The 14,870-nt window shown below is 38.0% G+C and overlaps 1 protein-coding gene across 1 annotated transcript in view; it reads left to right on the top strand.

The window, feature by feature from the left end:
• Positions 1 to 14,509, top strand: part of LOC126187932 (U-scoloptoxin(05)-Sm1a) — a 130,702-nt gene extending 116,193 nt beyond the window's left edge. The window contains exons 2-3 of the mRNA XM_049929299.1: positions 8,904 to 9,059; positions 13,731 to 14,509. Of these exons, the coding sequence (XP_049785256.1) occupies positions 8,904 to 9,059; positions 13,731 to 13,939 (365 nt within the window). The 3' untranslated portion in view covers positions 13,940 to 14,509. The remainder of the gene's footprint in view (positions 1 to 8,903; positions 9,060 to 13,730) is intronic.
• Positions 14,510 to 14,870: the final 361 nt, after the last annotated feature.

The following is a 14,870-nucleotide window of genomic DNA, read 5'->3' as shown; positions in this document are numbered from 1 at the left end:
CAGTGCCATGCCAGGAGAATGAAGGGGTTGAGCCAAGTATGACATCCCAAAGAATCATCATGAGTAACTGTGTTTTACACATTTAGCTGGTTATGGTTGTCAAGCAAAACCACCACCTTCCCACAACACTTCATCTTGACAGCCTCCCATAACACTGTCTGGAGATTTTGATAGTGTGCTTCTGTGTGATACAAACCTTATGAGTGTAATCTGTTGGGACCATGTCACAGCAGTCCCAAAAAACACTGCATCACCTTGCCTGATGATTATTGGATCTTCACGTGTTTCTACTTCTTGCTTTGCTTCTTTTCTCAGGGTCATATGATGTGTTGGTGGTGATTGGAGGGCTAGATATATCCTCTAGATTGGTCCAACACTGCTGCAACATTTCTGCTGCTGCCTTGGCTCAGCAGGCATTTTAATGTGTATGATCAGTCATAGTATCCAGTGGACAGTGATCTTTGTCATGCTCAAAATCCCATGAAATATTATAAAAAGTGATCCGTGGCTGATTTTCCGATTTCCTTTATCACCGCAGTTGTGATACACCAGTCTTTGAGCAACAGCACCTCCACTTCTCTTGCAGTTCCAAGTTCTTCACAGTGTGATGGTCTACCACTTCACTGTTTGTTCATCTTTCGGACTTCGTGGAGAACCATGGATTCAACTCCACCAAATAACCACTGTGTCATATGATGAGGAATTGTTACCATATACTTCCACCAACTCAGCAGGGATTGTTACAGCATTGTTTCCTATCAAATGCAGAAAACTAAACTCTCTTCGATATGATAATTGAATTTTGACTATCTGTCATATGAAGTGTTTCTAAATTCTCATTACATATTTGGAGGGCTTCTACACTCGCTTTTAGTACTTAAGCATAAATCAGAAACAGTGGCTTATTTTTTGAATAGTACAGCAGAAGGTATAGAATAAGGCGAAACTTAAAACAAATCTTGTTGGTTTCCAAACGCGTGATTAGAAATGTTTTTAAAATGAAGATGCATATTTTGTAGTAGAATTACAAAATCACTTTCATGCATATGAAGCCATTCATAGGAGATATTATTACCTGTAGCTCTCACATTTGCTTACCAACAGCATGCAAAACTACACTATGCTATGATGTGGCTCTATTGGCAGACAGTACCGTTCTTGAGAAGGGAGTTACTGGTGACAGCTGACACACTGCAATCAAACTCTTCTTTAACGTGTACCTGACAAGCTCCATAGAATTTAGATCTGCAGGCCTTGGTGCCTATTCTGTTCCGTGATTATCTTCACTTGTGAAACATTCATTCGTTTGAGTAGGTGTATATGAATGTGAGTTATCACTACCAGAAGAAGTCTGGACTAAATACATTCTGAAAACATTCCCATTTGGTTGCAATACTTCATCTCTGTACTACTGGGCATTAGCTGTGCTCCTCAGGCCACCAATGAAGCTAAAAAGCTTTTTATGCTGATGCAGCTTGATGCCTCCCCAGACTAGCACCACACAAACATCACCAAACCACAGTGTTCCTAGGATTTCTACTGTCATGCAGATATTCCTGCATTTCTTAGAATGTTTGACATGCCTAAGGGTGCTTGAGGATTCAGTTTTGCAAAGGAGGATGGATGGGAAATTTGTTGCATATCTCATCAGAAGACAAATCTGTGCACACAATGAAAGATAAAAAAGAATGACTGAGGTATTATGAATCTAATATATTGGTTCTCATTACCTTATGTGTTTATTCAAAGGATAGCATACACCCTACTTTTCTATTCACTGTACTGATATAATTTCACTTTGTAGGAAATTTTGATAATCATTTACATTCACCTTTCCTACTTCCATTTTCCTAATTTTCTGGTTCTGCTTAAGTTTTTGAAACTAACATAATAGGGACTTTGTAAGTAAGTCAAATTTTGAAGAGCAATAGGGCACGTGTAGAAACACAGTGATTTACATCAACAGGAAAGTATTATAAAACAATATATTTCATCATCTTGTAGGTGCCAGATGGTGGAGGATAGTAACTTACTGTCACTCTAGTGATTGTTTAGTTTGTAACCAACTAAATAATCTGGTAATAATACTCAATGCTAACCAATTTTTAATAGGAACAGGATGCTGCGCATAAGTATCCTTTGTCTGTTTGGAAGAGAGCACAGCTAACAGGTGTCTGCAAGAAGGATGGCAAGTTATACACAAATACCATTAACATCCATATGTTGTAGAATCTTAGAGCATAGTCTGAACTCAAAAAACATTGCTTATATGAAACCCAAACTGCAATTTTCTCATCTGACAGCCTGAAAAGTTAGGGAACAAAGTAGTTTCAGCAAAACACTTACGCAGCATATCCCAGAAAGTTGCTCATGTGAATGGAACGAAATAAATCTAACTGAGTATATTGAACGTATACAAAGAAAGGCAACAAGACTGGTGATACAGTACTTTGGCACATGAGACAGTATCACAGAATTGTTGAAAAACCTGATTTGACACTTTCTTGAAAATAGATACCAACTATCCCACAAAATCCCGCTTACAAAATTCCAGTAATTTGTATTGAATGAGGAATCTGGGAATATACTACTGCCTCCTATGTATTGCTCTTGTGGGGAGTGCAAAGACAAGATTAGAGTAATTACGTGTGCACAGAGGCATTTAAACAGTCATTTTTCACAGCTTCAGATGCACATGCAACAGGAAGAAACCCTAGTACATGGTGGAGTGGGAAGTACCTCAGTCATTCACTTCTGGTGTTTGCAGAGTTATGGGTGTAAATGTAGATATATTGCCTGCAATAAACTTCAATCCCAACCTAGGAAGCACACAAGATCATTGAATTTAAAGTGAATGTAAAGGTTGTGATGATCATTGTTCTGTATAATTGTTAAAGCAATAATTTTAGCTTTGAAAAACACTTTATTACTGGAAATTTTACATTATAAAAACATGAAAGGTAAAGGTAAATTTCTCTGAGTTGAGTAACATGAGAGTAATTTACACCCTGCTCTCCTTACCTACATCCTACTGACATACTGTACTATTGCCTTTGACATTAAGAAGTAACCCTATCGGATAACCACAGGTCTCACAAAAGCACAGGTGAATGCCCCCACTGTCCTGTATCTGTGGCATGCTGCTTGTTTCCAGCAGCTGTATGCCTGTGTAACAGTGTATCATGACACAAACAACCTGGTGTAAAACGAAATGTGATTCATCTGTCCAGGTGACATGGGCTAATCTCAATGACCCTGGGAACATTTAGGAATCATTTGCTACTTAGCCCAGGCTCAGCAGTGTGCACTGAACAGTGTGCTACAAAACACTTGTACATGCACAATTCACTGCCTATGTGATTTACATAACATTTTGCTTTGGGGCATGGATGTCCAACAGCTTGTCACCTGTTCATGGTTTCTCCGTCTTTCATCAACTGACCAGCTTTGTAATTTCCAAGAAATTCGTTACCAGGTGCTGGGCCATAACACTCTACCCTTTATCAAAGTAACTTATAACAGTGTAGTCGGCCATTTTCAACCCATGTTGTTGCCGGAATGATTACCTATTGGTTCCTGCTCCACTTAAATACTTTCCTTGCTGTGTCACATGTCTGCAATGCCACCAGCTGGCATTCGGTCTTGTGATGGGCAGTGGTAACAGTTTGGCTTATCAGCGTATGCAGAGACAACTCAGATTAGTCAATGACGTATACCAACTGGGAATAGATTGAAAATTAATGTGTGTAACAATATTTACATAAAATTACAGTAGACGGTCGATTATCCGAACGACCGCTTAACCGAACGACCGCTTAATTGAACTGTGTACTCGCTCGCACCTGTTACTCTCCCGCCCTACCGTCCATCATCCCCCTCACTCCCAAACCAAGTTTCTCACAGTACAGGGTTATTACAAATTATTGAAGCGATTTCACAGCTCTACAATAACTTTATTATTTGAGATATTTTCAAAATGCTTTGCACACACATACAAAAACTCAAAAAGTTTTTTTAGGCATTCACAAATGTACGATATGTGCCCTTTAGTGATTCGGCAGACATCAAGCCGATAATCAAGTTCCTCCCACACTCGGCGCAGCATGTCCCCATCAATGAGGTCGAAAGCATCGTTGATGCGAGCTCGCAGTTCTGGCACGTTTCTTGGTAGAGGAGGTTTAAACACTGAATCTTTCAGATAACCCCACAAAAAGAAATCACATGGGGTTAAGTCGGGGGAGCGTGGAGGCCATGACATGAATTGCTGATCATGATCACCACAACCGATCCATCGGTTTTCCAATCTCCTGTTTAAGAAATGCCGAACATCATGATGGAAGTGCGGTGGAGCACCATCCTGTTGAAAGATGAAGTCGGCGCTGTCGGTCTCCAGTTGTGGCATGAGCCAATTTTCCGCGGGCTACGTGTGAAACTTGCCCGCACGCGTTCAACCGTTTCTTCGCTCACTGCAGGCTGACCCGTTGATTTCCCCTTACAGAGGCATCCAGAAGCTTTAAACTGCGCATACCATTGCCGAATGGAGTTAGCAGTTGGTGGATCTTTGTTGAACTTCGTCCTGAAGTGTCATTGCACTGTTATGACTGACTGATGTGAATGCATTTCAAGCACGGCATACGCTTTCTCGGCTCCTGTCACCATTTTGTCTCACTGCGCTCTCGAGCGCTCTGAGGGCAGAAATCTGAAGTGCGGCTTCAGCCGAACAAAACTTTAAGTTTTTCTACGTATCTGTAGTGTGTCGTGACCATATGTCAATGAATGGAGCTACAGTGAATTTATGAAATCGCTTCAATCATTTGTAATAGCCCTGTAGTCGCCGCACTGGGCCACCGCTGACAGAACATTGCTTCTAATGGGGCCTTCACAAGGCGCTGCTGACCGGCCAAGCTGCCAGTCGCTGTGTTTCAACAATCAGCACACTTCTGTCGGCTTGGCACTGGCAGTAGAAGTAGTGGCAGTATCAAAGCTGTTCACAGCAACAGCTGCACCAGTTTTAGGGTTGAGGCGTGCCGCTCCACGCACTTTGATGGATTGCACGCTCCCAAGAAGAGCTTCTCACAGTGCAAACAGCCACCTTCTGTTCTCTGTTACGACCACTTGTGTGCTGCTGCGTGAAGAAGTGAACTTGACGATACAAAATGCTTAAACGTAAACGTGTTGTCCTTTCTACGAGGGACAAGTACGAGATTATTACTATCTATTCCTACTGAAGTTGCCTTTGTATGTTACTTTGTAATGCTAAAAGAGATGCCTGTTTATGAATAAATTTACTGTACAGTACTTCTTTTTGGCAAATAAACATGTACAGTTCGATTATCCAAACAAACCAGTTTTCCGAACACCCATGTCCCCCAATTACTTCGGATAATCGACGCTCTACTGTACAAAGTAACTACAGTAAAATACGTTTATCATAAAACAGACTTATCATATAACATACTGTATAATATAAAACAGGTATATCACATGATATACTTGTAGGTCCCACACTCCCCTGTGCCTGACAGTGGAGCCCCATGGCTTTGAAATTGATTGCAATTAAAGTGTAAAACAATAAATAAAGCTCTAAGAGTATAGAAATATGGGGAATCAACAATGTTTATTGCTGCTGTAAAAAGATTAGTAACTGATGTCCCCCACTACTCAAGTCACTAGGGAAGCAACAAGATTATGGGCTAACACCCTGGAACAAAAGCATATTGCCCAGAGATTGCTTGCCACAGCCAAGAGATTTGTTACTGAAAAGAAACGAATTTTGAAAGCCGGACAGAGATACTGGAAGAACTGAAGATGTGAGGATGTGTTGTCAGTTGTATCCGGGTAGGTTAGTTGGTTGCCTATGATAAACAAGGACCCAAGCTAGAGCACCATTTCAGCACATACTTTGCCTGAATTTTGTTTTGTTCTTAAAACACATATGTTGTGCCTAAAGCAGTGATGGTAGATATAGTTGATTAATGGAATAATATTCAGTTGGAAAATATGAGAATAATCATTTTTATGGGGAACATGAAAAAAAAATCCTAGTGACATAGACACACACTGTTCATGTAGTAATAAGATCTATCAGCCAGACTCTTCAGTGATAAATACCCGGTAAAGGCTTTAGAGAAACAATGGGCTCCTTTCAAGGTTGTTTATCAAAGCCACCTGCACAGGCTCTATTACTGGTGCTGCCATTAATATATTAAAGTTGTTTAATGCCCCACAGACTGTTATGAAAGATGTATTGCTCTGGCATTTGGTTACAAATAAAATAAAATATGAACGAGGTGATGGGAGGATGACACTTTGCTATTTGTCCCAGAAAGATGATATGTGGATGAAGTACATTTAAATCTTTGATAGTTTTAAGATGTATCCCTTAAATAGGATGGTTGGATCAAAAGTATAATAGTTTTTTTTAACACCAGTTGCATTAAAAAAGTAATCATGTGCTTCTCTACACATGAGCCCAGTGAAATTGAAATAAAAAATATCTAAGAGAGCCAGAAAACATATTGATAGCACCCATGGCACTGATGTTTCTTGGCAAATTCTTTCTTTCTAGAGATTGTAGATGTAAAAAGTGTATGAGCAGATGTGTGAGGCGGATCTAGAAAGAGATCAAAATCACATATACAAAATATTTGCAGGAATGGGCGTGTATTTCAGAACTAACAGTAATCCCAACAAAATTAATACCATTCAAGTTTTTTTAGCTTTTTAAATAAATTATATTGGTTGCTTTTTGTAGAAATACAACAGCTTGCAACCAGTCCCGATATTATCTAGCATGCTTTCAACTTTCTTCCTTCCACACAAAAATTTATGGAAACTTAGGGATTAAATTAATGCCGCACAGACATGACTTGATGTTTCTGTGTAGTGTTACAATGCTTTCTTTCAAATTTTCTTAAATGTTATCCTTTGCCAGAGGAGAATCGTTATCATCATGCAGTGAATTGCCCTCATTAGTTTGCACTACATAATTTCCTGTAACTTACGCATCTCCCTTGATAAAGTGAGTTTTTTACTGAATGTTAACTCATTTTTTTTACACATTTTATTTTTCCTCTTGTGCCAAAGAATTAATATTGTTAGCTTAGGATAAAGCATTAATTGTTTGTTAATAATTGTTTGTTTGTTTACAGTAACAAACTATTCTGTATGTATATCCTGTTTTTTGGTTTTCATTGATGCGTTTCATTTATATAAAGATTGCACCAATGCTGCAATCATCCTTTTTGTAAGACAGGAATCAACAGGAAATATAGATACCACTACATCACTGAACATGTATTTATACTGATGAGCCAAAATGTTATGACCACCTGCTTAATAGCTTGTTTGTATGTCTTTGGAACAAAATACATCATTGTAAGTTTTTAGAGGCATGTGCCATTAGATGTTTATGCACAGGTCCTGTAATTCATGCAAATAATGGGCCGCTGCTTTGGGTACACGGTGTTAGCGCCCAATAGCGACCCCGATGGGTTCCATAGGACTTACATCAGGCGAATTTGGTTGTCAAGACATCAACATGAGTTCACTATAATTCTCCTCAAACCACTGTTACATAGTTCTGGCTCTGAGACATGGACAGTTACACTGCTGAAAGATGACATCACCATCAGAGAAGACATCAAGCATGAAGGGGCGCAGATGGTTCACAGCTATCAGCAAGTCTTTGATTGCTACCACAGATCTCATGCAAGCACATGAGAATGTCTCTCGTAGCATAATACTGCTTCCATCAGTCTGCGTCCCTGGCACGATGCGCGTTTCAAGCCGCTGTTCACCTTGATGAGGGCATTTCTAGAGACAACCAGCGACCTAGTTTAGCAAAAGTGTGATTCACCCAAGGGGCATACACGTTTCCATTGATTGACAGTCCTGATGGTCCCGTGCCCACTGCAATCATCATTAGTAATGTTGTTGGGTCAACATGTGAACATGTAGGTGTCATCTGCTGCGGAGCTCTATGTTCAAAATGTACGATGAACGTGTGCTTCAAAACACTTGTGAGTACACCAGCATTGCGTTCTTTCAGCAGATGTGCCACAGATCACCATCTATCCTACTCTGTAGATTGGACAAGTCTCCAAATTCCATGTTCCATGAAGAGTTATGGACATCAAACCATTAGTGCCTGGTGGTAGTTTCACTGTCCTTCTACCTCTTTCCATAGATGCTTATGATAATAGCATGTGAACATTCGACCAGCTTCACCATTTTTGAGGTACTTATTCACAGGCTCTGCGTATGAATAAACTGCCCTTTGTCAAAGTCACTTACCTCAATGGATTTCCCCATTTGCAGCACATACCCTCACTACGGTGATCCCTCCCCATTGGCGTCTGTTTCGTTTACATACTTTTGTTACCATTTCACCTGTTTCAGTGCCACCAGGTGGCATCCAGCATCGTGGTGGGCAATGGTCGTAATGTTTTAGCATATCATTGTATATTTGTTAGCCTTGTATGAACTGTCTGTTCACTGTGGTACATTCAGCAATTTCTGATGAATATATCTTATGAAACTTCTCATTTTACAAGAAATTCACGAATGTGCATCTGTTTCTGGATCATGTCAGTATGTAATCTACAACTCGGACACACTGCCACATCGAGCATATTCAGTTACATTTTATGTTTGGTGGTTTATATTATTTGTAGTGCACTAATGGTACTTGCTGTTCGTAGATTCTTAGTAATATATTGCTTCAGTTTGTAACAGCTGTTCAGAGTTCAATCTGAAGTATATTTTTTCTGATTTAGAATAGAAAGTATTGATAAATGTGATATAATCCATAACATAAAATAAACCAGAAGAAATGATATGAAATAAGTTTCACTTCAAATTGTTTAAGAGTGGGTAACTGACTTTGAAGTGTTTTGTTACAGCATCTGCAATCTGGTGCTACCAGTGCCGTAGCACTGACCATAAAGACCCTTTTCAATGTGGAGAGTACATGACGTCAGACATCAGCATTGAGCCCCTGGATTGTAAAGCTGTGTACAATGCTCAGTACTGTGTCAAACAAACTGGTCGCTTTGAAGGTGCTAAGAAAATTTTTAGTTACATACTAACAATCAACTAACACCAAAAATGGGATGGGTTACTAACTGCTTAATGTAACAGTTTTGCTGTAGACTATCAATTTTAAATAATCAACCACAAATGTTAATTAGGTCTAATTTTGCATTTATAGTGCTGGCATTACTGTTTGAATGAGGTGTAAAAGTTGAGTCAATAAAAACATATTACATGTAAGGGAAGTGGAGGTATTTCAGAAAGAAACGCAGTACTGGTATTCAATAGTGCATACAGTGAAAGGCATGAATGATCACACAAGGTCACCCACAAAAATCAGGTCTGAAAGTGACATCCAGAGTGAGTGATTAAACAGAGCTAAGCAAAAGAAGGAAATGCTGAAAAGAGAGAGAGAGAGATCCAAGATATTTTATTTAATACTGTATTAAAACAATGTTAGTAATCATTAGTGATGAGTAAAGGTGCACCATGCATTTCAGCCGAGATGTATGTGAAGAATAAATGTATCACATGTGAAAGGGGTCACAAACCAAAATTACTGACGGATACACGGCATTTTGAGTGGACCAAATAAACAGATTTAGTTTTTGCAGAAAATGCTCTAGCAGCAGAAAATGCTCTAGCAGCTAAGCTATTAAAGTACATCTCACTGCCTGACACAAGATTTCAATTTGCCAGTCTCTGTTCCCACTTTTAAACATTTCTGAGAAGTTCTTCTGCATTATTTATTGTGGAAGCAGTGCAAAAATGTCAGTCTGGAAACAAAATTTTAGCTGTGACTACATTGTTGTATATTGTAAGCTTCCTCAGAGATTGCAGTCCACAAACGTTTGTGGTAGAATATCTTCTGAATTGTAGGAGACAGATACTGGCACATTGGAACTTCAGGTGAGGCTATGAGGCACTGTTAGGGTGATAACTGCTAAACCCACTCCGGCACACAGTATGTTTGTAAGTGAATTTTATTACAGGATACAGCCTGCTACACTCTCTGATGTTTATTCTGGTCCCAAATCCTTTTCAGCAGGATGTTTTATTTCTCTCAGTATACGCAAAATAGTCATGTCAATTCTGAAGAAGTTTGTTGGTATTGTCTGATAACACACTTTATTGTTGTTAAGTTGACATGAATACACAAATATGATTGTATTGTTCACATGCTGCCATGGACACAGTACAGGCAATAAGTTGTTATCAGTGTTCATCAACTGAAAACATAGAATGTGCAGATAATGTAATTCATGAAAGTTCCCTTAGCCCTCACAGTTGTGATGGGATATTTGAAGCCATGTGCTGCATTAAAACAACTGGTTTCTTTGAAGGTAAGTTACATGAGCAGAGTAATGAGTGATTATGTTGATTTATATTCAGAATATCTTTTGAATACTCATTGTTACAGTTATTTTAGACTATTACTAATTATTATTATTGTTGTTGTTGTTGTTGTTGTTGTTGTTGTGGAATATGACTTTGCTTTATTATGAAGTGTGAGTACTGATTTTTCTTCACTGGCTGTACTTTTTTGACATCCCTTGTAGTTCAGTTATTTTGCTCTTCTAGATTTTAAAACAGTTTTATAATACCTCTCCAGAAGGTGCATGATCTTATAATATTGTGTAGCTCCTTCCCACTTTTATAGACATCAAGCTAGTAGTTGCATGTGCATTATTCTTTAAGCACATTGTCTACTGTAATCCATATTAAATATAGTTTCCATCTGTGAACAACTGCTGTTTGTAGTTGTCTGTTTTTTTGTGATGGAATTAAAAAAAATATATTCTGAAAATACTGAGAAAAGAATGGATTACTCTCCACATGACAGACATGCCCTACTAAGGTCCATCTGCATCTACACTTGTGCTCCCTTGGAGTAATGCTGGCTTCTTAGTTCTTATCAGGACAGCCTGCTAAGTTCATATTAATTTTACGTACTTAAAGGTTTTCATAAAGCTTTTTGGTAACTTACTGTTCTGATTTTATATGTTAGAGGTGTTTTCCTTCAGTTCCCATATTCACAAATGATAAACAAACTGCCTCCTAATGTCAACTTTTTACTACTCATTTCTTTGGCCATGTCAGCCATAGTCAGAATGTACTTGATTAAATGGTTCGTTAGGATTGCTGTCTGTGATTCAGCTAATGTTCCATATTTCATATTATTGTGACTGTCAGAATTGCAGCTAGTGGTCAAAGATAACATCTACAAAATGTTGCCATTGGGTAAGCTATAAAGTCACAGGTGTGATATAATATACATAATTATCAGTTTTAGTGTAGTCAGTTGTGGCTTTTACACTAAGGTGAGGAAAAGCAAATTAATGTTGAAAAATTTTATGCTGTGCTATTGTGCACTTTTAATTTTTGTGTATTACACCATATGATAATGGCTTAAAGTAATGTTGTATTTCAAAACTGAACTTCAACATAGTGCAAGCCACCAAATGTGGTACTATTTCATATGTTGTTAATATACCATATTCTGGTTGTTAGTGAATACTTCAGCTTATGAGCATGTACAACTATAGTAAAAGTTATATGTTGGTGCATCCAGATTTATCATCTGCTGGTTTAATTCACATGCAACAAGTGTGCTGTTTAAAATGCATGCTTCTGTCAGCTCTTGTCAGCAGTTATAATGCTGTATGGTGTTTGTGATTTACAAATTAGGCATAAGTGTTATAAGTCTTAAGTCTCAAAATAACGGTAAAAATAAAGAGAGTTGCAGTGAAGGTTGATTGTGCAACTACATAAATTATGAGAAAGAAAATACTAGGTTTGCATCAATAAATATATATTACGGTTGAACACCTATCTCATTTTATAGAAAATGTTCTCTTAATACTCTCATAAGCTTAAGGAAGTAAAGTACTTGGAACCAACAGAAATGTAATATAATTAAGAACTGCGGTGAAGTTAACTGAGGCTTGTGTGTCTCCATTCTTAAATTACAAAATGTGATGTCACCTGAAATGGGTCGTAGACTGAAACATCCACTGCTATTTTTTCTTTGTTGTGGAGAGACTACACTTCACTGATGTTGAGTCTCATATTTGCAAGTTATGAGGCAGTGAAGTTAATATACTGCTACAAATAATGATCAATATTATCTATAGCTCATGAGTGACATATTTGACATATACTACTGGCAGCTTCACTAAGCCAGCAAGTTATTCTTAATACTCCCTTTGCAGAAAAGTTACAGGTCTGGTTTTTTCTTATTTCTGAGTTTGTAATACTAAAACGGAACAAATGTTGTTTTTATGTTACCTGGTGTGTGTGTGTGTGTGTGTGTGTGTGTGTGTGTGTGTGTGTGTGTGTGTGCGCGCGCCCTTGAAGTGACCTTGCCATGTTTCCACATAAACTCACTAGGTGGTATGACTGTGCATAATAATGCACTGTAGTGTCACAATGGATGTTGACAGTGAGCAAAGAGCGAACATTAAGTTCTGCATTAAGCTCTGGGAAACCCCTAGTGAAACGTGGACAGTGATTAAGCAAACATAAGCAAGGGAGGCACTTTCAAGAAGTCATGTTTTCAAGTGGCACTACAGATTTCATGAAGGCAGAGATTCAGTGCAAGATGATCCCAGAGCTGATTATCCATCTACAGCACATACTGATGCATATGTGGAGCATCTAAGGCAGTTATTGCAAGAAGACTGTCATGTAACTGTGCGTGCAGTATTAGAACACCTTAATTTGAATTGTGACGTGTGTCATAAGATTTTACATGAAGATTTAAGGAAATGGAAACTTAATGCAAAAGTCATCCGTCACAAAGTAACAGATGAACAGAAAGAAGGAAGACAAAAAATTTTTGCTGAACTACTAGATAGAGCTAGATGTGATCCCACATTTCTGTCAGAGATTATTTCTGGGGATGAAAGTTGGTGCTACCAGTATGACCCTCACATGAAGTGTCAAAGTGCTTAATGGTGGAGTCCTGGATCACCAGCCTCGAAAAAAAAGTAAAAAAGTAAAACGACAACTTAGAGGACAATGTTGATCACATTCTTTGATAGTAAAGGATGAGTTCACCATGAGTGTGTTCCTTCAGGTCAAACATTGAACCAAACTCTTTACATTGAAGTCTTAAAATGTTTGTGACAAAATTTGCCGTTTCTGCCCTGATTTGTAGCATTCTTAAGACTGGTTGTTACTGCATGACACTGCAAGACCGCTACTGCTTCATCTGTTACCAAGTATCTGGCCAGACCTTCTGTTATTGCCGTCCCACATCCACCATATTTTCACAACCTCTCAACTTCCGATTTTTGTTTGTTTCCGCGAGTGAAAAGGCAACTAAAAGGAAAGCGTCTTCAAGATATTGGAGAGATCCAATGGGCTGTGACAAATGAGCTCGCAAGAATCACATTGAAAACTTCCTTGCTTGCTTCCGAGACTTCCAGAAAGGTGGCCAACTGTATATAGATAGCCAGGGGGATAATTTGATAGTAGCTAAGATCATTAATTGGTAAGTGCAATACTCTACCAAAAAAAAAACTGTCCTGGAACTTTCCTGACCAAGGGAATATGTTGTTACTTATTTCTCAACCTCTCTTATATCAGACAGAATCTAATCTAATCTCATCTATGGAAAATTTATAATGATAATGGGTGAGTGTGTGTGTAAAACCACATTTTAAATACTAAAGTGGTATATCCTTTGTTTTCAGGTGGCCTAGGCACAAAGAGATTCTGTTCATCTCATGATTTGGGTAATTACTGCAATTATATCCAGCAGCCAGGTGATGAACTGGAATACCGCTCATGTGTTTACACGTGCTCAACAGATGGTTGCAATGTTGCCAATGTCCAGCAACCCACAGTTCACATGTTTCTCTGCAGCCTTTTGTTTGCAGGATTTTATTTCAGCTTCTACTGAAATTTTGTTGTAGAATAATATGTGGTTAATGTTGCAGTGACTTGGCACAAAAGTGCTCAAACTTGAGTGCAATACACCACATTCATCAATATTTCACAAATATAAACTTCTCAGGGTATTATGCTTCTGCAACTTGTGGACTGGCGATGTGAAGTTCATTCCACCATGAATGAAATGGTTGACTTCATGTTTAACTTCCTGATTTGTGACCCGTATGAAGATGCAGTTCTGAAACTGTGGCCACTGTAATAAATTTTAAGTACACCGATAAGAATTTTGTACTTAATGACATATTTACTTATTTTGTTAGATTGTTGTTTCCTTTTGTTACTAATTTCCAGATAATATTATTAAAATAGCTTTTACAGAAAAAATGGAATGATATTTCTCCTTTGGATGAGTTTTTTTGAAAAGTCATTGTACCTATTGTAAACACACTAAAATTATGTTGATAATTTTTCTTGGTGTAACAGTTATTGTAGTCTGTGATACAATGTGGATACTCTGTAATTCTGTAACCAAAATCTTCAAAAAACATTCAGCAATAAAATACATCCTATAAAATTTGTACACCATGTTTTTTTGAATAACACACACTTATGTTAATTTTTGTCTTTTTTCCAGTTTTCTGCTACGTTATGAATACTTTTAAATGACTTAAAAGATCTGCTAAATTACAGGACTGTATATGTTATTTCACACCGTACTTAAAATTATCTTAAGCTTCACTGAAATCATTGCATTTTCCTTCCCCTTTTCAGATTGAGACGGCACATTATTGATGTTATCTCACAGCTTTTCATGTTAATACAATTACTGTATTTTTTTTTTTTTTTTTATGAAAGCAAGTCAAGATAGTTGATGTTTGTATACAATTATGGTCATTGTATACCAAAGAACCAAATTAAATCACAGTATGTAATATCCAACA

This window comes from Schistocerca cancellata, chromosome 1 (genome assembly GCF_023864275.1).
Source record: "Schistocerca cancellata isolate TAMUIC-IGC-003103 chromosome 1, iqSchCanc2.1, whole genome shotgun sequence".
NCBI lineage: Eukaryota > Metazoa > Arthropoda > Insecta > Orthoptera > Acrididae > Schistocerca > Schistocerca cancellata.
Note: the sequence above shows the minus strand (reverse complement) of the source record. Positions and strands in the feature narration are given on the sequence as shown.